The sequence below is a fragment of the Oryzias latipes genome, chromosome 22, assembly GCF_053564925.1.
Source record: "Oryzias latipes strain Hd-rR chromosome 22, Olatipes_Hd-rR_3.1".
Taxonomy (NCBI): domain Eukaryota; kingdom Metazoa; phylum Chordata; class Actinopteri; order Beloniformes; family Adrianichthyidae; genus Oryzias; species Oryzias latipes.
The window spans coordinates 21901622-21925685 of record NC_136258.1 but is presented as its reverse complement, the minus strand read 5'-3'; the positions used below and the strand labels follow the sequence as shown (position 1 = coordinate 21925685).

The window sequence follows — 24064 nt, the reverse complement described above, 5'->3', positions numbered from 1 at the left end:
CCCCCCATTTATTATGCAGACTGAAGAAATAATAAAGAGAGTTTCGTTTTTCAAAAATCTTTTTTTTGGCCCTTTTCAATCTGTAATACAGGTTTCACTTTCTCATGTTGATTAATTTAGAACTGAATATGCTACAGTCTAATGAAAGGCCAAAACTTTGCCAAGTTACAGAGAACATCTTTCATTTCAATTTCAGTGTTCAATTTAAATATTAACATAAAAATGTCAAATTATTCAATTTTCATGAATGTGTTGATAGTGATTGCATCATACAGTCTAGCAAAAAGAAAATATTTGATTGAAAGAAAACAAGGGGTTTGCTTTACAAGATTATTTTATCTCCTTATTTTAGATAAATGAAATAATAGTACACAAAACTACATTTAATATCTAATTTTTTTAGAAAAGCCTTTACAGAAATCAAAATCTTCAAATGAGAGTAATTTACTACAGAAGGAGAATGATGGATTTTGTCATCTCAGATGAGATTAAATAAATATGTTTTAATCTGAATTAAAATGAATAATGACCACAAGAAATGGTTGCATTAAATAATACTCATATTTATTCAAAAGGACAAAACTTACTGGTAAATTCTTCATGCATTCTGCAGAGTACACAGCATGCATTTATCACACAAAGCCGTCTTCTTTTAGCCATCTTGGCTAAGAATAAACACATGAAAATCTGCTCATGATGAGTTCAACCAGCCTTAAAAGACAGACAGACAGACAGCCGTGGAATGATCTCTTGGACTGACTTAAAGGTAACGTTTTGTAACAGTCTGCTGTGGAAAACAGCATGAATGGTTAACCTGTGACCCACGGCTCTTTGAGCAGACTCAGGACACGCCGGGCCTGATGGGTAACAACACTTACGATCACATAAAGACCAAAGAACACTGAGGGACACGCGTGACCTTTGAGCTTGTTTTCTGGAGTATGGACATCGTGCACATTTCACTCATGCTTCCAGTTAGAAACACTGACATGGCTGAGAGAAAACCAACTGGGTTTTTTTTTTCAAACAAACACTGAAGAAGTCAGACAGGAATTTACAAATGTTTTTAAGCTTTAGCACCTTATCTCCCCGTTTCTCTGATGTTGCAGGACTGACGTTTCTCCTTTTGCATATGGCAAAGTAATGCTGGAACATTAGCAGCAGAGAAGCTTCCATTGATAGAGGAAAGATTTCATGGTTTTGAATCTCCCCGACTAATCTCTGCGAGCCTGACATTTGCAGCGGGCCTCTTCAGGTCAACACCGGGTCATGAAACCCGCCTCGCCTCACGAGGTTCCTTACAGAAAAGTCACTCAAGCCCGACTCCTCATTCTGGACACGAGCGGTCTGCCGTCAGCTGCTGCTGGTCGAAGTCGGAGATGAGCTTCTTGATGTGAGCCAGTTTGTTGTGCAGATACTCACAGCGAACCTTGTCCTGGTTGTAGCTGGGATTGGACTACAAACACAAATCCACCAGATTATGATGAGTCACAGCAAAGGAAAATGTTTATCCAAGGAATGAAGAAGATAAGAGAACACTACCTTCTTAATTTTGCGATATTTCTGAAGGATTTTATTGTGAACTGTCTATAAGAAGAAAAAAAGCAGATTGGTGAGTAAACACTTGGTAATGTCAGTATCACACACATATTAGACAGTAAATTGTGTAAAAAGTCACAAGAATTAGGTTATTTATAAGGAGTTTAGGGACTGTGACATCAATACAGAAAGAAAAAATACTAGGCCTGCACAATTAATCACAAATTTATTGTTTTCGCGATTTCAAGATGTGAAATATGCATATCGCAAAAGTCAGCGAAAATCGCAATAAATGGTAAACCTTAAATGTGCTAAAACAATCTTATGGCAACTTGAACTATTTAAAGAATTGTATAAATCCCTCTATGTTGTTGACCAATCAGACGGAGCTCTTGCGTTAGTTGTTGCCCTCCTAATTAGACGAGGGTCATTTGGAGAATAATTTAAGGTATTTTGACTCTTATTTAAAATCAACTTTTGCAGTGAAATGGAAATGTTTTTGTTGTCTTTGCTAGTTCATTTATCGCATGTTATATCATCATCGCAATATTGATCACTAATATCACGTATCGCGAGTTTTCCTCACATCATGCAGCCCTAAAAAATACTATACTTTACACATAATCATGTCACATTTTTATACGACTGATAACCACATGTATGTTTTGTTTTAATAATCTTTATTCCTTGACTCATGGAAAAGTCAACATTTGACTAAATACTTCATCCACAGATTTATCAAACAGGCCCAGTTCTCCTCATTTAACAGTTTCCACACCACCTCAGCAGTCTTAGAGAGGATTCTAAATACTTATTTCCTTTGCCATCAAACGTTCAGAACCTGTGAAGCTGTCTTAACCCAAATCTTTCTACAAGATCTTGCAGGAAACTTTAGTTCTGGTGTGTGTTTACAGAAAGGCCAACAACTACAGTACTGTGCATATTACTGTTAAGGTACAAGTAGTGGTATTTGGTGATGAGCTGCAGAAACCTATAACTGCGGAAAAAAAGAATAAAAGGATCTTTGACAAAATCTGGTTCCTACAAAATCAGAAGATTTATGAAATTAAGACTAAAGCTTATTATAATAATTAATGAAACCAAATAAATTGTCCTCTGCCTAATATGCAGCGACCAACTTGAATTTTTCACACACGCAGATAATAAAGTTATTATGTACAGAAAACACCAGTTTTACGACGGTTGTGTTGTTTCATTTTGCTGTGTTTATCCATCACACCTTAAAAGTCGGTCGCAGTTCGCATCTGGTTGTTAGTATCCACACTGAAGTCTTCATCTTCATCACAAAGTTTAAACCAGCCGCAAACATTTGACAGAGAATGAAGATTCAGTCAAATAAAGTTGCTGATTTGTGTAAACTTGTAAAAAGGACATTTAAGAATTTTTCTATAGCAGTTTCTGTTAAGAAACTTGTGCACAGAAAATGTTCCTCTGTGTTAAAAATACACAATGAATCCGGATTTATGTAAAAACAAATGATGATCAATTGTTTTACCCTGAAAGATGATCAGAGACTGAGTTGAGGTCCCACCGTTATAATGAAAAAAAAAAAAAAAAAAACTGGAAAGTTGCTCTTATTGAATTCTTTACAAATCAGAAACAACCTCTACAAATCAACAACTCTGTTTCATTGGATCTTTGTCATCGGTACACTTTTTTTTTTTTAAAGTCAGATCTTTCTAAACTAAATTTCTTGTAGTAGCATTTTAATTAGAAAAATAGTTTTCTCAGAAACCGAAAGCTTAACAATATAAAACGCAAACTTCGAGCCCGTTTTGACCGGGTAGTAAAATTTTGTCTGCCATCAAACCAGTTCGAGGCCTGAAAGAGGTCGGGGAGCACTGCGCTAAATGACAGAGGAATGAGGGATGAAGGCATACAAGCAGTTTACTTGAAAACTACTCAAAATGTCCTAAATGGGAAGAAGAAAAATCTGTGTAAGCTCTTAATTTCCCCCAAATCCCCGAAGGAAATTCTTGCTCTGCATAAACCCTGTAGACTCAGGTAAAGTCAGAAACCAGGTAAACAGCAAACTCATGGAAACAGATTATTGTCCATCTCTCAGAACTAAAATGCTTTTAGACTTGGAAGTGGTCTGCTCCAAACCAGCAAACACTAAACTTGTGCTTCTGGGCTGGCCGAGCTCCATCCATCCTCTTACCTTGTATTTCAACGAGCCGCGGTGAAGCTGTTTGAGCTGAGACTCCAGCTCCAGGAACTGCCGCGTGGTGTGGTCGATGCGAGCATGCAGGTCTCTGTACTCGCTGTACTCCTTGTTGAAGTCCTGTTTGTAGCTCTGTCTCTGGCTGTGGCTGCAAATACTTGTGTATTTTCTGCACAAAATGTACAAAACTGCTGGTTAGAGAAGCTAACTATTCCTTTGCAGAACCACCACACAAACCTATATACCGTATTTTCCGGACTATAAGTCACGCTTTTTTCCATAGTTTGGGAAGGGGTGCGACTTATACTCCGCAGCGACTTATATTAGAAATAAATTGAAATAAATACATTGTTAGCCCTCCTGTTATGTTCATTTGTGAGGAACAGAGATGATGTTCCTGGGTCAATTTGATGTATGAGGTATGTTAAGTGTTAAGAGTATGTTAAGTGACTCAGAGAATCAGCAAACCTTTTTTTACAGTACGATCTTTAAGGCTAACAACATAATATTCTATTTTCCAATGATTTCATAGAATCAGAAATGCAATAAAAATGAAAACTGTTTCTACAAATACAGGATGAAAACAGAGTATTAGTTGGCCAATGATGCTTCAAGAAAGGAATAAATAAATAAGTATGAGAAAGAATTACTGTGAAATTATGAGATAAACATTCTGCTATGATTGTGTCATATGAGGTTGTGAAAGTTATTAGTTCTTGGTCTCAGATTTTGTCAAATAAATTGACTAGTCTATTTGAAATAATAACTATATCTTTATAAATCCACATCATAATAACTTTGCTAGTAAAACTTTGCATCATAAAATTGCTTTGTTCAAAATGTTTAGAGTAAGAGTTTAGGGGTCCGTTTAAAGACCCACTCCAATCATCTGATTTGACCCCATTTAACAGTCAAGGTCCCACATATTTTTCCACAAAGCTATGGAAGTAAATGCAGCCCCCCCCCCCCCCCCCCTATTCTCTGTTGAGAATCAAAGCAGACCAGAGAAAACCATCAGCTCAATAGAAAAAGCGTTTCTTACGATAAATAGTCCGACATGTCAGCGTAAGCCTCTGCATCGTCTGATCCTCTGTTCAGTTCTGAAAGGAGAACAAGGACATCAGAGAATCCAAAGCTGCAGGAAAACACGTTAAAACGTGTGACGGCGGCAGATTCTCACCTGTGCAGGCCTGGGTGGCGTCTGTGCTTTCGTCATCTGAACTCAGATCTTTTCTTCGTTCTTTCTTTGTTTTCCACCCCTCCTTATTAAAGATAGCACACAGCGTAAACACACGGACTGACAAACAATTGAAAACAAACCGTAATGACAGGTGATGTTCTTACAAGTATGTGTTTGAGCTTCTCCCTTTCCTTCCCTTTCTGATCGGTACACTGCAGGTCGGGTGTGGACACAAGGGAGGGGGATCGATTGGGCTGGGGGGTGGCGTGACCTTCAGAGGCCTGCTGAGCCGACTCTGTTGGCTCCAGCCTTTTAGCCGTTTCCTCATTGGAAGTTGCCAACAGGGAATCTAAAAGTTTTTCAGCATCGAGCGAATCCCAGCGCTCGTCCTTTGCTTTCCCTTCAGTGTCTCTTTGATTCCCTTGTTCATTCAGCGTCAGCAATGACCTTTTACAGGAGGATTTGTTGGACAGGTGGGATATTCGGGGCTTCTTGCTGGTAGAAACGTCAGTGAAATCCTCCACCAGAGAGTGCTTGAAACGGTGGGCTGGTGAGGAGTTAGGGGTGTCCCGCAGGGGGCTGACCTGGGCCTTGGGGACTGTGAGGAGGTTCTGCTGTGGTTGAAAGAGCCTCCTGTCAAAAACAGAAGAGCAAACTTTTATACTTTAAAGGTGTTTTTTGTTTTTTTTTGCAATAAACTGCACAGACATCCACAGTACAAGAGCACAAACAGACATAAGAATGCCTCTTTCTATAATAAGTAAGGGTTAATGGCCTTCGAAGTGTGCGTTATTACTTTTTAACGCACGGCGTGGAAGCCTGAACCGCTTTTCTCACAAAAAGCGCACCATTTGTTACGTCACGCCGCATCACGTAAACAAATAGTCCGTGTCGCGCCGCACCACACCACCGCTGGAGTCAAGATTTGGCGATATATATATGCTGATCTTTCCGATGGGTTGAATAAAGCATCAGTTCAGAGAGAAAGTTCACCTCTTACCGCTTGTTTTTGTCCAAATGATGAAGCAAAAGGTTGTTTTAAAGAAGCCGGCACAGTGATACAAAACATTTAATCTACGTGACCGGAACTTCTTTTTCACCGTGCGGTTATCAGGTTTTAAGGCACACCCAGCAGCCAATCAGAATCGAGTGTTCACCCGGACCATGGTATAACTACTTGTAAAAATCATAATCTTTTGATAAAATAAGTTGATTTGTGTTGTTACCAGTTCAGACGTGTGTCATTATCAAAGAAAAATGACATGATTAGAACAATAAACACCTTGTAAGACCTTTTCATTACTCATCAACTCTGAGTTTCTCTGCTTCAGGTCAATGTTTTATCAAACAACCTGATCTTAACTGAGATCTATTTGACAAAGTTTTTCCGGAGGTTTTTATGCTAAGGACGTGGTCACAACCCTTACGGGTGGACACACGCCGTCTGCGGGGGAAAAATGGGTAAACCTGTGTGGCACAAGTGCACATAACTTACATTATTCTTACAAATACTTTGCACTACATTAATGACAGGCATGACAATCACACGTTCCCTTGAGGTGGCCGCAAGAGCCTCAAGAAAACTCAAAGAAACACCTGCACTCCTCCTAACATGCGACTGTTCCCCTCTACAACCCTCCATGGGTCTGGACAACCCAAAAACCTGCAGCACCTGTACGGGTCAACCCCCATACTGACTAAGGGTGACCTGAAACACTGAATGCTAAATCCTCACCACTCCAACAAATATGAACCGTTTGTGCATATATTAACTTTATTATGTCTAATTCAATCAACCTTTTAGCCCTAACGTTACAAATGAATCCTGTAACATTTTACTTGTTTGAAATGTGTAACTAGTGAGTTGGACTTTTGTTTCCCCACTGTGTGTACAGAGAGTTGATGGGACAGAGACTGGACAAAACTTCTTTGCTTGGAGAGAACTTGTTAGCATGGTTTCTAAATTGAGAAAAGACTTTATGGATGAAATTTCTCTGAAGAAGCTGCATATTTTCAGTTGTTTTGTAGGAATCTCGACATGTTTTGTAACACTTGCCTTCCAGTTGAAGCTTGCAGAGGGAGAAGCCGTGTTTTTTAAGAGTTTTTCCTGCGTCGCACATTTCAAGAAAGCAAAATTTAAAACTGGAAGCATTTCTGCTGTTCTTTATATAAGTTGGTTGTTACTTTTTTAACTGGACCAATTCTATGTCTTAAACTTTCTAGTTTTCTCCTAATTAAAAACAAAAATTTCTTGTCTGTTACCTGACGAGGACGCGCTTCAGAAGCTGCTGGTCTCCTGGCGTGTAGCCCGGCCAGTCTTTCCGCAGGTCTTTGTAGAAACTCTCCTTCAGAACAAAGGTATTGTCTCTGCCGCTGAGCTGGGCGACCTGCAAACACACAGGCAGAAAAGGTTTTTACTCAAAACGTGAGTGTTAGGACCGTCTACTAGTTTAAAGGTGACTTAAGGTGTTTTACGCTCGGTTTCATTTAACACAAAGGTAGTTGTGGGATCCTGTGTCAAAGTTTGGCCACAGGACTTTAGGTGCAGTTTGATCATAAAACACAGATGTGAAGAAAGTATCTTAATCTGGAGTTCAAATTTATTGATCACAGCAGCATCTCTTCCCCTGAGCAGAACATGGTACAGTCATATTGATTACCTCTGATAGCGCAGACTCCAGTCCATCTTTTTCTTCCCCCGTCAGTCCGTCTCTCTGCAGCCTCAGGATCAGCTCAGGTCTCTTATACGGCCTCAAAGCCAGCACATGCATGATCCTCTCTCTGAGAGGCCTCTGTACCACGTCGCCACTCTTCCCGTTTGATGGGCAGGGGCTCTTCTTTGACACGCTGATCCGCCGCCTTATGTTGCTCAGGAGGGAGTGAGAAGAGTGTTTGGGTTTGGTCAGCTTGGCCAGGGCAGGAGCTGGCGCTCGCACAGTCACCTTCTTCCCTGTGAATGTTAAGAAACAGAACTTTTGAAAAAAGAAAATGTGATGTATTCATGTCATGACCTGGCGTTTTAGGCACAACAATCTAATACTAAACATAGGAGGAAGAGGATTTCCTGTCTTCACTTCCTAAACCAGATGTGGTTTCAGAAGAGAAGACCTTATTTCACCCTGACAAGAAAATCAGGTCACTACGGTAAGTCAGGCAAGGATGTCATCTAAAGTGAGGAGAAAACTGCACAAATATCTGTTGTGTGTGTTTTTATAGCTTCCTCTAAACGTTCAGACTCATCAGAACAAAAATATATGCTTATGTGGCATTTACAGACAGTGTAGTGACTAACAAATCTTGTAAAAAGGAAGTGGTGTAATGTGCAAAAAAAACAAAGCTTGTCTGCAGGAGTCCGTGTGTGCTGCGCATTACGAATATTTAAGTCAACACAAAAGCTGGAAAGGAACAAAACAAAACAAAGCAGACCATTTCAGAGTCACTGCTTTCTACACACGTTGCCACGGCAACAGATGCAACATGGCCGAATGTGCTTTTTGGAGATCAGCACGAGTGTCTCCAGGCCATAGCTACAGTTTGTTGTGTAACCGTGCATGCACACACTGTGACCACGTGAGCGCTCCCCACGGTGCCTACCCTGGTAGCGTCCTCCGTTCTTGATGACGATGGTGCCTCGGCTGCGCGTCTCCTCTTCTGCCTGGGCCATGCTCTGGCGAGCTTTGTCGTACGAGTCATCGGTGGCATTGATAGTCATCTTCTTCTGAATCACTCCGAGGCATGACAGCTCCTCGGCAGCACTGAGATGAAGAGGAAACCTTCAGGCAATTCTTTCCATGTCATCATCCATGAAAATGATTTGAAACTTGTAACTTCATGAACCTTCATCAGGAGCCTATTGTTTCAATAAACTGCAATCTGAGAACAACTTGAAACTGTTCCCACTTACTGACATTTTTATATCCCAGTTTTAAATTCTGATGAAAAAGTTTTATTTTTTTTTTATATTTCTCCCCACTATAGTTTTTAGATGACCTTTCAGGACGAGGCCTGTACATCCTGAATACAAAAATATAACTAGACTTAATAATATAATTTTGCTGTGCTTTACCTGTTGCTGAACTGCCTAATGCAGTCAAAGCTCCCGTGAGGACTGCTCCGCGCAACATTGGCCACACTGAAGGTAAAGATCCTGACTTCGTCTTTATTGTCCGAACAAGGTATTGTGATTCTCTGTAAAATGAGAAAAGTTACGATTCGTTAAAAGCATTTTAGATTTAAAAAGTTAAGAAAACATAAGAAAAATCCGTCGTTAAGTGTGAGAAGTTCTCCTCACCCCTTGGCTTCCGTTAAAACAGATGCTCGGATGAAGAGCGCAGCCCTGAAATGCAAAGAGAAACTGGGTGAGGTTTTTCACTGACACCCCCACCACCCATTTCACCCCATTTCACAATCTGGGCGTCACGGCGTGTCCAGAGTTAAAAAATATGAACTCTGGCGAAGACAATGCTTTGCGTCAACCAATCAGGGACTCAGCTTTGGGCAAGTGACATGTTCAGTGACGCAATCACCAAGTGGCCACAGAGAAGCTGATCGTTCTCCTGAACTTTTATTTCTCTCCTTGTCTAATTTTATTCTTAGTTTTATTTTTCCCTCAATAGCAAATCGCCAAACTGGGTCACAGAGAGACAGAAGCACAGCAGAAAGCAGCAGACATTCAGATGCAGCTCCTGCAGTAGACGGTGAAGCTCACTGTACTGAATGATTTCACCAACCCAGACGTGATAACCAACGCTTTTTTTTTTGTAGAGCTCTTCAAAATAGATAAACCTGATCTCCTTACATCATTGGGGTCTTTTCAGTTTGTACAAACTTTATTTGTACAAACTGTCATTACAGTGCAATAAAGTGACCGAATTTAAATCATGATTATAAACAACAAATAAACAAAACAAAAAACAAAAAGTAAAAAAAAAACAATTCTACAAGTGTTTTTTATTTTTGACTAAATTACCCCCCCCCCCCCCCCCCCCTGTGATTCATGGGTAATGTGGGGCTTGAAATAATGTCCGACCATCTTTGTAAAGTTAAAGTCCCCTCGGCTGTCACGCTGCTAGGTGTGTGACATTTGTGTCAAGCAGCTTGTACAAAAAAAATGTTCTTGTGCAGCCCGGCAGGAGTTCATTAGAAATATGACCCCCCCCCCCACTTCCCATCATCCATCTGTTTACATGCTCTTCCACCAGCTTAAAGTCCCTCACAACGTCAACCTATCATTCCTGGTGCAACAAAAAATGGCAAACAATATTGGAGCTATATAGCTGTACAGTTTCAAACCCGATGCCAGCTCGGATCAGGAAAGTGATCGTCGTCTACAAGTATTTTCATCAGAATGGAGCAAAGCTTGTGGCTTGCCGTAGAAGCTTCTACATCACACCCACAAGCTTTTTTCAACTGCACTTTTTTTGTCTACTCCTGATTTACAAAGATTTGAGTAAAGAAATAATAATAATAGTCTAGATTTATCTGCGCTTTTCCAGACGCTCAAAGCGCTTACATTGTGGCCATTATTCATTCACTCCTCATTCATACTTGGTGATGGTAAGCTATGGTTGTAGCCACAGCTGCCCTGGGGCAGACTGACAGAGGTGTGGCTGCCAGTTCACGCCTACTGCCCCTCTGACCATCACCGGGATCATTCATGCACATTCACACACCAGTGGAGCAACACTGGAGGCAAGGAGGGTGAAGTGTCCTGCCCAAGGACACAACGACGGTTGGCTGGGGGGAGCGGGGATCGAACCGCCGACCCTTCGATCATTGGACAACCTGCTCAACCACCTGAGCCACTGCCGCCCCTAGTCAGAAATGCAATTCTAATACTAATATTTAATATTATATTGGATCGGCACTCTGCCCAGTCAAATTTCGTTGTGTCCTTGGGCAAAGCACTCCACCCTCCCTGCCTCCAGTGTTGCTCCACTGGTGCGTGAATGCATGTGAATGTCTCAGTGATAGTCAGAGGGGCCAGTAGCTTACCATCACCAAGTATGAATGAGGAGTGAAAGAATAATGGACACATTGGAAGCGCTTTGACCATCTGGAAAAGCACAGATAAAGCTAATCCATTTTATTATTATTAATATGTATATGACATGATCAGAAAAATGCCACTAGAACGTGACAAAAACACACTGGAGTGGGGTCTGTTAAGGGACGTAGATTCTGGTTGTTTAGCTGAGCAAAGGTTCAAGCACTACCTATAGGGGTCTCCTGACCTCATGATCAATACAAACACAATACAATGCAAAGCATCAGATTCTTACACATGATTGCTCCCTTCAAGATAACAAAAAACAAGCATCTCTGCTCCATCATTGCCCCCTTTTCTTTTGTCTCATCCTTGTGTGGCTCATCACTTCAACGTTCTCTAGGAGAATGAGTTCATCTCATGGGCCTTTGAGCCAGCATGGAGGTTCAGAGACGCCACGGCGAGAGGGAGGAAAGCCTGCGATGAGTAAATCCCCCTGACCTTTCCGTGGAGAGGACTTGAACGTCCACCTGTTGAGCCAGCAGAGTGGAGTGGCTGCCAGCACAAAGCATCCGTGCTCGGTGGTCACACTTTAGGTTCAACAGATGGAGGCTTCCTCTCAGGTCTGGCAGTCCTGCTTCAAGGAATTACACAACAACTGGGGAGGGAGGTGTACACCATTGCTGTGTTGAGACTTCCTGCAGTGACTGATTCATTTGTGATTCAAACTGGGTCATTTGTGAGTGTGGGTCTTTCCCCTCCTTTTTATTGTATTTTATTCATCGACTTAATTGACGCTGAAAACCTCTAACCGACAGAAAAAAGGAGGATATTTCTCAGAAGTAATAGAAACTAACGCTAACACTTCTTTCATCATCATGCTTTCCCCTCTCTTTGCTGACTCAACTGGTGCTTTGCCAAAAAACCTTGTAAGAGTTACAGTCAAACAATGGAGGATTTATGGGATGTATATTACGCAACAAGTATTCACAAATTGTCGCTTGTTGAAGAAAAAAAAAAAGAACATACAAAAATTCCAGCCGAAAAAAAATTAAAACCCGCCTTTCCGTTTGTAAGCACGAGCCCGAGAAAAATGGGGGCCCACCATTTTAGCCCAAATGTCCAAATAAGGAACTTTCCAGAAAAATCACAACACAATAGCCCACCTTGCCGTCCTGGAGAGAGCTGATAGCTCTCGCCGCGCTGTCAGTGAGTTTTACGTGAAAAACCGACTGGTTGCTGGCGAGGCTGACTTTACCGCTGCGCAGACCGTAACACCGGTCCTCTTCGAGCACCGACATCGTGCCGGAAGTCCACTTCTTTCCGGCCTCTTCCGAACCGACCGAAACCGACGAAAACGAGCCAACATTAGCCGGAATGAGCAGAGAAAGACGCCCGTGTTGTTGCTGCTCCGCCGCGCTCTATTCTGGAGTGCATTACGTCATCACGCTGCACTAGACCTGATTGGCCAGAGACACCAAATGGATTGTCACGTATGTCTTACGTAACTACGGTAACCGCTTCCACCGTTTTGATCGTTTCCGCTTCCCCCGAACAAACGTCAGTTTTTTTCCCCTTTAGATTTCTGATTGGTTTTAGGAGGGGACCATAGACTGAAAAAACAATGGAGGGGACTAGATTCAGAGGCATCTCTATAGCGGGCTGGGGGGCGTGCCCTTTCCCGAAAGACTCCTCCCCCGGTGGCTTTACTATGAAAATCCAGATTCACTTTTACTCAGAGCTCAGATTATAAAATTAAACAAGTTATTATTATTATTATTATTATTATTATTATTATTATTATTATTAGTAGTAGTAGTAGTAGTAGTAGTATTAGTATTATCACGTGGAGTTATAAAAAAGGATAATTAATTTATCTCTTTTTTGGTGTGCAGCACTTTCTGTTATAATGATTGAAAAGTGCTGTACAAAGAAATATTAATTTAATTTAAGTTAACAAAAAGAAATGTTTAACATTGAGAAAATCAACACATCTAAACTAGAATCTACTGAAATACTGTATAATACATTTTTAACACAGATTTATCAGAAAAAATGCTTACAGTAAACTAAATATATTTTATATTCATAAGAACAATGCATATAAATAATAATACATGTACAAATTCTTGTACAAATTGTTGAATAACATTACAAGACCTAAAAACAAAATTGTCAGTTGTGTCTATATTACCTCAAGCATTATTTTCTCTTCTTCTCCTGAAGGATTTTATAATCCCTTTTTTTTAACAAATTTTATTTGAATAAAACCTAAAACCAAATAAAATATTCCATTGAAAATAAATAAACAAATAAATAAATAAATAAATGTTTTCCACAAGGAAAGAGGACTGTGTCAAATTTCCAAAATTAGTCAACCACACCAGTGAATTTAGAAGCTGAAAAATATTATTTATTTATTTGGAAGGGGGAGTTCCTTATTACGGTAGGGGAAAACTATCATCTTGTAAATATTTTCTAAATATTTTTAAATGAAAATGGTTTTGATAAAATTACTGATAATAATAATAATGATAATAATGAGTTTAAGTAGTCCGTAAACTATTGAGTAAGGCTATACTCAAAAAAGGACAGTGATTTACTGCAGGACCAAATCTCTGAATGTGGTGATCTAAATTTTAGACTTGACAAAGGAACAAAAAACTGAAAATTATTTGTTTAAACCATTTATTATTTGTTGAGAGAGGGCGACACCTGCTGGTCGTCTTCTGTCATTGCATCAGATAAAAAATCCTTTGCTGCTCATCTGTGACCACAAAATCTGTGGCATATAGCAGGGAGCAAAATGTTTTTCTCATTTTCTGCTCATTCTATATAGTTTTTTCTTTTTTCATACCGTAGTCTATTGTTTCTTATCTACTCTTGTAAGCGTTCGATACCGAAGACACCCTTGAAAACGAGATGTTGCGTCTCAAGAAGTATCCTCATGTTTGAATCTTTATATAAATACATTCATGAATATGTTTGTTGTTGTTGCATTGCCGATTCTTTGCCAAAAAGAGCTGGGGCCTCATTTACAGAGGTTTGCTCTTTACGCACACATCCGTTACTGAAAGCAAGAAGAAAACAAGTCAGCCAATTTTAAAGCAATTTTTAAAATTTCGTTTTGGAAAATGTTTAATTTAGTCAATATTGTGTCCTTGGCTTAGAACTGTAACTGAAGAAGCTCAAGGCTTGTCCCACAAATAGAATAGACATATGATGGTGTAAAATGGGAAACTTGACAGGGCATGACTCACATCCTCAGATATGACAACACACCAATGATGAACACAGCAAATCAGGCCTGTTTGTCACCGATTTCTGACTCAATAAAGTCAAGAACAACATCAATGCCGTAATGAATCTTTTTTTAATCATGTTCTGCCAGCATCGGTGTCAACATCAGTTTGTGGACCAATTCCAGGCCAAAGAGTTTCTCCATTAACCTCTTTAACCCTTGTGCTATCCTAGGCACTTTACTATTGGGAGTTGGGTCATCTAGACCCACTGGACAGTGCGCTGAACCTTTTTTCTTCAATGATTTGTGATCTTCACTGGTGTCCATGGATTACATGAAATCTTTCCACCTTTGTCATGGTAGGGAGAACACGTCAATGTAAAGGTGGGGTCATCTAAGATAGCACAAGGGTTAAGACCTGGGGCCTGTTTCAGAAAGGAGGTTAAGTGTAAACTCTGAGTGCCTTAACCCTGGAATCAGGGAAACCCTGGGTTTTCCGTTTCAGAATGGGAGGTTTGTTAAACCAGAGAAAGCAGAGTAAGTCAAACCCGTTCCTGAAAGAGAGGTAACTTATACTCGGAGTCAGTGTCCATGGTTACTTATGCTGTGAACCTAACCTGGTGGGGAGCAGGTTTTATTCTCCAAACTCAAGGTTTCTGCCAGTCCCCTCCCCTTTTTAAAGACGAAGCGGTATTTTTCGCTTTAACCTTCATTGCCCAAATTTCCGTCACACAGACAGAGACGGTCTAAGTGACAAGAATGGCTTGTTCTTTTTTGGAGGACCCAATAGATGAGGAGGCTGCATTAATTCGTAGAGAATTATATTTACCTCGTACGAGGATTTTGAGACCTAGACTCGATTTTTTGTCATTTCCCCATACGTTTTTGTTTGAGCGTTACCGTTTTTCGTTGCAGTCAATTACATATACAAAATGAAAACAACATTAGGTCTTGCTATGTAGATGTTTCATATGTCAAATATTGTCAACAAAGCCTACATCCATGACATGCTCATATTTGACCTGATTGAATTATGTTTTTATACTTCATTTTTAGCTGCTGTCATGTTCTTTTAATTCCTGCATGATTGCATCTACATGAAAATGAAATCAGGGACATTGAATTAGATTAATGTAATTAATTTTTGGAAACACAATTTGCTAGTACTGCTTACTTTCTTAATCCCATATAAACCTATTCCACTCAATCAATACAAGGGTAGTGTTGCAGCGTGTGTGTGCTGAGCGGGGTGCGAGTGCAGGTGCAGATGGGGGGGGTGTGAGCACGGAGCAGAGGTGTGTGCGTGGAATATATTGTGTTCGGAGGACGGAGCACTTAGTTAAATAAAGAGAAGGTGTCATTCCCAGAATAACTGTTTTGGAGTCATTCTTAATCTGCTCTGGAGGTTGAGGGTTTCGAACGGGAAGTGAACCCCGAAGGAGAATTCCCTTCGGCCCTGAAGGAAATCTCCCCTGCGCTTCTGACCACGGTCGGTCGGAAAGACGAGAGAAAAGAAAGGAGAAGTCTTCGCGCAGCGAAAGGTTCAACAGTAGACAAAAGTTCACTTTTAAAAACACAATTGCATGTATTAATATTAAACTGACCAACGTTTGCAAGAGGGGGAGGTTAACAAAAAAGTCCTCTAAACCAGTGTTTTTCAACCAGTGTGCCGCGGCACACTAGTGTGCCGTGGGAGATGGTCAAGTGTGCCGTGGAAAATTGCCCTCATTAACTGATCTAAAAGCATTTCCCATCTCCAGGAAATCAGCTCTTTGTTCATCCAAACAGGTCCTGATAAAACACTGAGTAGTTAGGAATATAAACGATCATAAAATACTTTTTTCTTTGTGTTTATTTGATTCTATTAAAGACATTTTGATAAGAATGGCGGTAACGCGAAATAGCTGCAGCTATAACTGTGTAAGGAAAAGTCCCGCAGCTTTTACTGTCTCCACGACTCCACCAATCATTCTTGAAGGCTTAATCACATGTCATCAGTCTGACCAATCAGAAGTGGTTAAAGTCTCCACTTCCTTGTTCTAATTTAGCTCATAACTCAGTCAGTTCCGACAAAAACACCAGCTAAAGCTCGTCTTTAGCGGTGGAGCTTTCCACAGAATCCGGTATCAGACCGTGGAACAAGTGAACAAAACCATGAAGCTCAGAGACGCGAGTCTTTCTGCCGTTTTGTCGCAGTTTTCACACTACATCTCCCATGATGCATTGGCTTAATGAGTCGTCCTTCTTACACGTCTTGAAAACACAACGAACATACAGTTTGTATGTAACTTAACTTTTATTACATCTTTTAGAAAAACATCTGCAACTTCCTGCTTTTTCTGCCACAATTATCACAAAAATGCACGTCAGATTGCCGGGGGGGGGGGGGGGGGGGGGGCTGTAGATCAAAACAGACCATGAGTTTCTGCTTTTTTTTTTTTTTGGGATGCTGGTGTGCCGCGGGATTTTTGTCAAGGTTAAAGTGTGCCGTGGCTCAAAAAAGGTTGAAAAACACTGCTCTAAACATTATCAACATTAAATGCATTTCCCCCCAGATTGGTTCTGTACACTATGAAGCATTTACACCAGGAATAACACTTCAAAAGTACACCTAAATATCTCCATTTTTATTTCACTCCTTACGCTATTTAAAAAGTTATTACAGTCAATATTTTATAACAACGATTTAAATGCAAACTTGCGCATTAACTTGAGCAGCTATGTTTTCCACGCTAACTGTCTCTGTTTTGCAGATGCAGCGGTGTTGCTTTTCTTCCAGAATATGTGCTCATATTCACTGTAACTCTGCAGCAGCACGTCAAGTTCAGCTGGCGAAAAATACGCAGACCTCTTTTTTTCACGGTTGCCATGGTGACTCGTGATATCTGCGCTCCATTGATAATGGCTTCTAATAGTCGCGGTGCGCACGCTCACCTCCGAATCAGTCCACTCAGAGTTGATTGACCCAACTCCGATCAGCTTCTCTGAAACAGAAAACTCAGAGTTGTTAATCTCCCGATTGACCAACTCAGAGTTCAAGTTCAACCTCAGAGTTGGTTGAACCTCCTTTCTGAAACAGGCCACTGCCGTCCAGATGTGATGACATCACGTTCAGGGTTATATCACCAGAATAGGTTCTGCCTAACTGGACGCCTGTGAATACGTGAGTAGAGCGTCAGCTCGGTCCTCCTCGCCACTTTCAGCATCAGAGACCTAATGAATTGTTTTTTCATGTCATGCCTTTAACATAATGGCACTTTTTTTAGGTCTTATAATGCTTTCAAACCTTGTCATGATTTGAATTATGTTTACATTTCTGTCTTTTTGTTGTGAAGAAAAGTGAAACTGAAAACGGAACTCCATGCTTATAGTCCTGTTAGAGCAGATACTGGGGAAACACTTTAGGATATGAATGCATTCATTCAGCACATTTTTGACATAAATAAGTGGAAATATGAGTGAAATGAAATTCAATTTTCCTTGCTGAATTGTAATTTGTTGAAATGACCAATATCATTACATCACTATAATTAAATTCAGCGTTTAATATCAGTACATTTTCCTCATAAGGCAGCTTGCAGACATTCAAGCTCACTGTGAAAAACATAACAATACGTAAAACACAAAGTTTTAGTTAAAATAAATTCATGTTTATATAAAAAATATGCAGGAGCACAAATAAATTCCAAATAGATGGATTCAGAGTGTTACTTATATTTTTTATTTTTTTCTTTCTAATTAGACTATTTTGAAAGAAATTTGAATTGACATAAACTCTTAAAATATTAATTTTGATATCTTCTTCTACATTTAATAGATGAAGGGAGATTTTTTTTAGTAAGTAGAGAATTTTGATTTGATTTATTGTTTTATTTTGATTATTAATTGTAGACAATGCCACAAGAAATCACACATATTTCAAACTCAGAAATAAATAAATCAGTTTAATAAAAAAAACAAAGAAAAATGTAAAATGTTAAAAGAAGCTGCTTTTCTCTTAAAAATGTAATTAGCGGTACTCATAATCGTACAGATTTTTGCAGTGATGCATACAATACACGCAGCAAAGTCAATTCTCTAGTCAAAAAAAATTTGATGCAGTTTTTGCGCTTTAAGATGAGGAAATTCTTATTTATGTTTAGCTTGATGTCTTTGGCACATGTCATAACCCTCCTTCTAGCCTTTGGCTCCTCAGCTACTTCTACTGCCTCCTTTCACGTCGAAGGACAGGAAGTTACTGTCATCACTCGGTTCAGCTTGAACAAACCCGAGGAGGACAGAAGTGTAGATTTTTAAATACTGAATTACCAAGTTTTCTTGGTTCTTGGACCTCCATAAAGTTTGGTTGTCTTAACCCTTGTGCTATCCTAGGCACTTTACCATTGGGAGTTGGGTCATCTAGACCCACTAGACAGTGCTCTGAACCTTTTTTCTTCAATGATTTGTGATCTTCACTGGTGTCCATGGATTACATGAAATCTTTCCACCTTTATCCACCTTTGTCATGGTAGGGAGAACACGTCAATGTAAAGGTGGGGTCATCTAAGATAGCACAAGGGTAAAAACAAAAACAAAAACAAAAAAAACCAAAAAACTAATGCCCTTTATGCATGAATGCAGCACTAATCAGTGAAATCTAAACAATATGTAAAGACAGAAAAAAAACTCATGCAGTCAGATTTTCATTAAACAAAAAAATTAGGCGTTAAACTAAAAACCTTTATATAACTGAGAGTTTTAATGATTTTATTTATATCATTTCTTTCTATTCTAATTTTAAAGAGCTAAAAAAAAATCACCTTATTTAAACGCTTATTAGGCTTCCAATCTTTTTAAAAATTCAAATGTTTTCAAAATTTCATTAATCTTTTCAATGATAGTTTATTGTTTCAGCAAGAAAAATGACTATGAGTAAAAACAAATCTTTTCAGTTTGGCTTTTTTGTTAAGGAAGGTAAATTATTTGAATTGCACCAGTTTTGGACGTAGCATCACAGGCTCTGAAGTACATTCATTAATTCATCTCTACATAATTCTATTTTATATTTAAATGACTGTAACCCTTAACAATGTAATTGTAATGACTCAATGTTTGCACAATCTAAAAAAAGAAAATCTACTGGTTTTTGATGTGTCAGAATTAATTACATTTTCTCTAAACCCAAAAATATTGCAATAAGTTGAAAAAAAAAAGGACTGTTCACAGCAGTAGTAGCAATTTTTTTGCAATGCAAAGTGATATATGAAAAATTTTTAGAGGAAGGGCAGCACACTGAAAGGGAAATAGTCCAGTTTTCCCACTTTCACATTTATTTTTTGTAATCTTTAGTTGGTAAAAAAAGAAATCCCAGGAAAGTGGCATTATGAAAATCTTTAGAGAAGTTAAAAAAAACAAAAACAGGAAAAAATAGGAACCATGTTCATGGCAAAAGGAGTGAAGTCATTTTATTTGTTTTTAATATGTATCTACAACAAGGGGGACACAGGCAAAAACAACCGACAAGCTGATGAAAATTAAACAAAAAAATAAAATAAAATACATTAATTATCAATGCAGATTTCCCACCTGTTTTTTTCCCAATAAGCAACATTTTTTTTTTGTTGTCTAAAGAAACTTTACAATATAAAGAAACATACGAAGGAACCTCTTATTTTACTACACAAGACATTTAGGATCAGCGCTACCCTAACATGAGATACAAAGCAACTCCCCAAGGACAGACTGCCTCATATTCAATACTGCTTTGTCATCAAGAGGAAAAAACCAGGAACTCAACAGAAAAATCTTTACTCCCAACCCCCCCTCCAAAGTCCTCTTGACCCCCCCTCCCTCTGAATGATACAGTATTATACATCAGCACGATAGAAATACAGAAATGATCAACGCTGTGACGGTTTTACTTACAGGACAGAAAGAAGTCGGACTGCGTTTTATACAACAGGGGTTTTAAAGTACATGAGTTCTCCCGCCTCTATTTTTGCAACAAAACCGTCCGTCCGTTTGTTTTTCCCGTCAAACGCGTCGACAGAATCCTTCATGGTGAAGCGAGAGTCCTACTCGCACCTTCTTTCTGTTTCGGTGATGTCAAAGAACGGCGTTTATTTCCAAATGAAAACCATCCTCTCCTTCAAAAACAAATTAAAGATTTTGATTTACTTTTTTTCTTCTTCTAAGAACAGAGAGGATTTTATTTTATTTTTTCGTTTGTTTTAAAGAGAAATGTGTGAGCGAGTCACTCCTCCTGAACACCAACAAACTATGTCCTCCCTTGACACAGCAGCTGTGGTGGAGCGGGAAGCCCCACGTCTGTCTGTGATGGGGCTGAAATAGCAGAAAAGTCTGTAGCAGCTCCAGTTTCTCCTTGTTCTTATTGTTTCAGAGGAAATGCACCCTACTTTACGATCAACCGCCGTGATCTGAATTATCAAAACATGTCAATGATATCAAAATGCATTTTACATTATTTACAAAAACAAAGAAAACATGGATATTGAGCATTAAAACAAGTGGAAGGGAAGAGTCATATGTGGCTGGAAAGAGGGGGGGGAGGAGGACGGAAGCCACTCGATCCGGTCTACAGAGCAACGCCTCGCTGTTCTCAGACACAAAAACAAACATCCAATCAGCAGTTAGAAGTCTCTTCACCACCAGCGACTGTAAAGAAAGGAGGGGGTCGGAAATAAATCTGCAGGAAAAAACGGACAGGCGTGTGAAAGCAAACCCCCACGAAGCACAAACATCACAGTGTGTTGAAACAAACAAACAAACAACCAAAAAAAAAAACCCCTATGTACACGTCTGAAGGGGTCGGGAGACCCCAGCAGGGAGCGTCAGTGGTAGCAGCAGGAGTGGCTTAGAAAAACAGAAACGACTTCAGAGAAGCTCTGAGAATGTCAGACGGAGGTGATGAGTGGCTGCCGGGTGGGTCTGCATATTTACACCGTTGCTACCAGTTCTGCAGTTTAAAAAAACCCAACAAACAAACGAAAACAAAAAAACAAATAACACTTTCAAAAATGATTCAAAGATAAAATTACATAAATAAATAGAGCTGTGCATATGACTGCATGGAAGCTACTAAAGCAGGAGACACTCTTTGCTGGTGAGCTGGACGTTTAAAATAGTTAAAAATCCATTAAAAAAATGCTAACCAATCAGTACCGTGTTGGGGGGGGATCTCACCTGCAGGGGGCAGTGTTCAAATGATTTCTGACTGCGTGTCTTCATAATAATAATAATGTGCCCGTAAAAACAACAGAAACTAGAACCTAAGCTTTAAATGATCATATCATTAATAACAATAATACAATAATAAAAATAACAATGAAACATTACATACACAAAAAAAATGTGGAAAAACATGTTCACTGATCAACACATCACCTCTGTTACAAATGTACACACACGGAAAAACGATGCGGGAGGGGGGCAAAGGGGCCGCTTCTTCCGACCCTCCACTGAATCCGCTGATTTAAAAAAATAAAATAAAAGGAAAATCCAGAGCTGTGGCTGAAAACCTTCCAGGTATCTGCGTCTTTGAGGGAGGGGCTGCATTGTCCAGCCTCCCTCTCTCCGCAAAGCCTCCTCTTCCTCACTCACTGTCTGGACACGGACAGAAAGCCGGGGAGGCTGGGGCCGGATTCAGAGAGGATGCTCTTCCTGTTGCTCTGTGACTGCTTCCTGCTCACGCCGCTAGCCACTTTGCACGCCCCGGGGGGGCCCGTTTTCATCAGAGTCCCAGAATGCTCCAGGGCCGTCCCGGAGGGCTGCGTGGCCGCACAGTTCCCGAATGAAGGGAGGAGCGGGTGGATCCCGTCGGGGTGGCGAGCAGCAGAGGATTTTGTGTGTGTTTGTGTGAGAAAAGGGGGAGGTGAGGGGAGTGGTGAAGAAAGGTGAAGAAAAGATTGAAAAAAAAAAGAGCAGGATCACAAGAAAAAGAAATTCAGGGGAAGAAAAAAAATACCAAAACAAAAGAAGGGAGAAAAAAATAAAATCACACACTCATCGTCATGTTGGGTGAATACTGAAAAGAGAGAAAGGGAAGGGGGAGGAGGGCACAGATGAGCGGATGTGACAACATTTGAACACCAGAGGGCGCTCAAGCCCAGCCCGTCAGAGCTGGAGGACACAGACTCCCATCAGAGCGTCAACAAACCAGCTTCACCACAAGGAGGCGCTGCATTCTTATCTGACTCTGAGGACGGATTTCAAACGTGTTTCTGTAATCAGATCAAGTTGCTGCTGATTAGTTGAAGCTGGTTTTCAGAGCTCTGCTGTGGGCTGTGACTCTCGAGGCTGAGGGCAGCACACCATCACACACCACCACAATGCAAGGAACAGACCACCCTCCCCCCCATCACCTGTGACACTCAAAAATCCCAAACATTAGATTCCACACATTCAGGATAGACTTACATGTGTCAGCTTTGACTACTTCATTCATAACAGAGGGTACAGAATGACTGAATTGATTAGTAAGCGGCTTTAATGCAAGCAGAACCAGAAACCAGTTATAGCTTAATTTATGACTGATTTTTTTTAATTTACTGTGCTTTGTCCCAAGCTAAAAGTCCTGTGTCATTTCATGAGATTTGAAAGAGTTGGTTGAGTGTGTAAACGTGTCATGTCATGGTCCAGAAGGCTGCAGAAATCAGCAGGATGTAAAAGAAGGTTGCAGAGAAAATGGGGTTAATGCCTATTGATGCAAATACGCATCAACCACATTGGCTCCAAACTTTAATTTAGCATCTAAATAAAAGCAAAACCATAATTGACACTTTATTTTCAGAGCTGGAAATACAATCAGCCGTCAAGGAGGTAAAACCAGCATCCACAAAAGATGCGGTTTAGTTTAGTTTTTTCTCCATTTAAAAAACAAAAAACTTTTAAGTAAATGAAGACGATATCAAAAGCTGTGATGGCTTTAAAAAAATGATTGATTGACCTCACTTAAAACATGTTATATTGATTTATCTAATCTAAAATAATTTGACATTTCTTTCAAGCAAGAACATTGTTTTCTAGGACTTTCATTTTTCCACCGAGACAATAATAAAATAACATTCTTATTTTGTCTCTCCTCAGACTAACGTGGGACAGCAAGTCATCAAAGCGGGCCACAAAGAGACAGAAGTACTGCTGAACACGTCTGCAGGAGATGGAGAACCTCATCGTGCTGGGAGAGTCTCTGAATCTGAACAATAAACCTGATCTCTGAACATCCTCTGTGTCTTCCACGCATTGTAAATGAGAGATATAAAAACGAAGCTTCTTTTTCTTTTTATTATGCATTTTATGTCTGCTGCAACTTATACTCTGGAGCAACTTCTGGTGCAGAAAATAGGGCAGTTTTGCAGCAACTCAGCCCTAATTAAAAGTGACCCCTCCATGAGTTTTTTCACACCATAAGAGATTTAGTTTAACAACTCTGAACCAAACGAGCTAAAGGAAATCAATAAGGAAATAGAAAGTTGGTTTCAACCAAGAACTAATAAAGATGGGCTGGTTTATCTGGAAGCTCTCTTTCCAAAGCCACCATGGAGTCTGTAGCTCACGTGGTGGTGGGATCTTTAGATTTAGTTCAGTTTCCACTTTTTATCAATCTCTCAATGAAGATTAATGCAGTCCACAGAGAACACAGGAAAATGACGTGATCAAAGCAAAAACTCACTAATTTAAATCAAAATGACCAAATCGTCAATCTGTATTTTGATATTTTCGGTAAGATTCAAGCTGACAGATCCTCATGTTTGTATTGAAACTGAATGAGTTTGTGCTGCAGAAACGTCCCAGCCTTAAAGTTCTAACCGCCATTTTTCAAAAAGTAGAAATTCAAACCAAATCAGAAACAGGGAGAAACAAAAACTAAATGAAGGGACAGAACACACTTTTTTTTTTCCAGAACAGGAATCAAATCCTTCAGCTAGACAAACC

The 24064-nt window shown here is 39.8% G+C and overlaps 2 protein-coding genes and 1 long non-coding RNA gene across 6 annotated transcripts in view; 1 reads left to right on the top strand and 2 right to left on the bottom strand.

Annotated features, from left to right (window-relative positions):
* Nucleotides 1-542: 542 nt before the first annotated feature.
* LOC101166672 (RNA polymerase II elongation factor ELL) lies at nucleotides 543-12370 on the bottom strand. Of its 2 annotated transcripts, XM_004082493.5 has the most exons (12): nucleotides 12057-12370; nucleotides 9196-9240; nucleotides 8971-9092; nucleotides 8499-8659; nucleotides 7565-7854; nucleotides 7167-7291; nucleotides 5069-5537; nucleotides 4905-4986; nucleotides 4767-4824; nucleotides 3722-3893; nucleotides 1543-1587; nucleotides 543-1456 (listed from the first exon to the last, which is right to left on the bottom strand). In XM_004082493.5, the coding sequence occupies exons 1-12, from the start codon at nucleotides 12189-12191 to the stop codon at nucleotides 1328-1330; spliced, it is 1833 nt and encodes a 610-aa protein (XP_004082541.1). In that variant the 5' UTR covers nucleotides 12192-12370; the 3' UTR covers nucleotides 543-1327. The 2 variants fall into 2 exon arrangements, with proteins under 2 accessions (XP_004082541.1, XP_078797073.1); XM_078940947.1 differs by lacking the exons at nucleotides 543-1456; nucleotides 1543-1587 and adding an exon at nucleotides 2668-2836.
* Nucleotides 12371-17152: 4782 nt separating this feature from the next.
* LOC110017519 (uncharacterized) lies at nucleotides 17153-23353 on the top strand. Its single transcript, XR_002292939.3, has 2 exons — nucleotides 17153-17294; nucleotides 23216-23353. It is a non-coding gene; the product is annotated as an uncharacterized LOC110017519 (long non-coding RNA).
* Nucleotides 19550-24064, bottom strand: part of zgc:110158 (single-stranded DNA-binding protein 3) — a 46326-nt gene continuing 41811 nt past the window's right edge. For all 3 annotated transcript variants that reach the window (XM_004082214.4, XM_011490266.3, XM_020713708.3), the window contains one exon: nucleotides 19550-22154. In XM_004082214.4, coding sequence (XP_004082262.1) covers nucleotides 22125-22154 — 30 coding nt within the window. In that variant the 3' untranslated portion in view covers nucleotides 19550-22124. The remainder of the gene's footprint in view (nucleotides 22155-24064) is intronic.

Coding starts and splice junctions, on each gene's coding strand:
- LOC101166672 (XM_004082493.5), bottom strand. CDS start 12,191: ATGTCGGTGCTCGAAGAGGACCGGTGTTACGGTCTGCGCAGCGGTAAA. Junction 9,241..12,056: donor GCTCTCTCCAGGACGGCAAG/GTGGGCTATTGT, acceptor TTTGCATTTCAG/GGCTGCGCTCTTCATCCGAG. Junction 5,538..7,166: donor CTGAAGCGCGTCCTCGTCAG/GTAACAGACAAG, acceptor TGTTTTTGACAG/GAGGCTCTTTCAACCACAGC.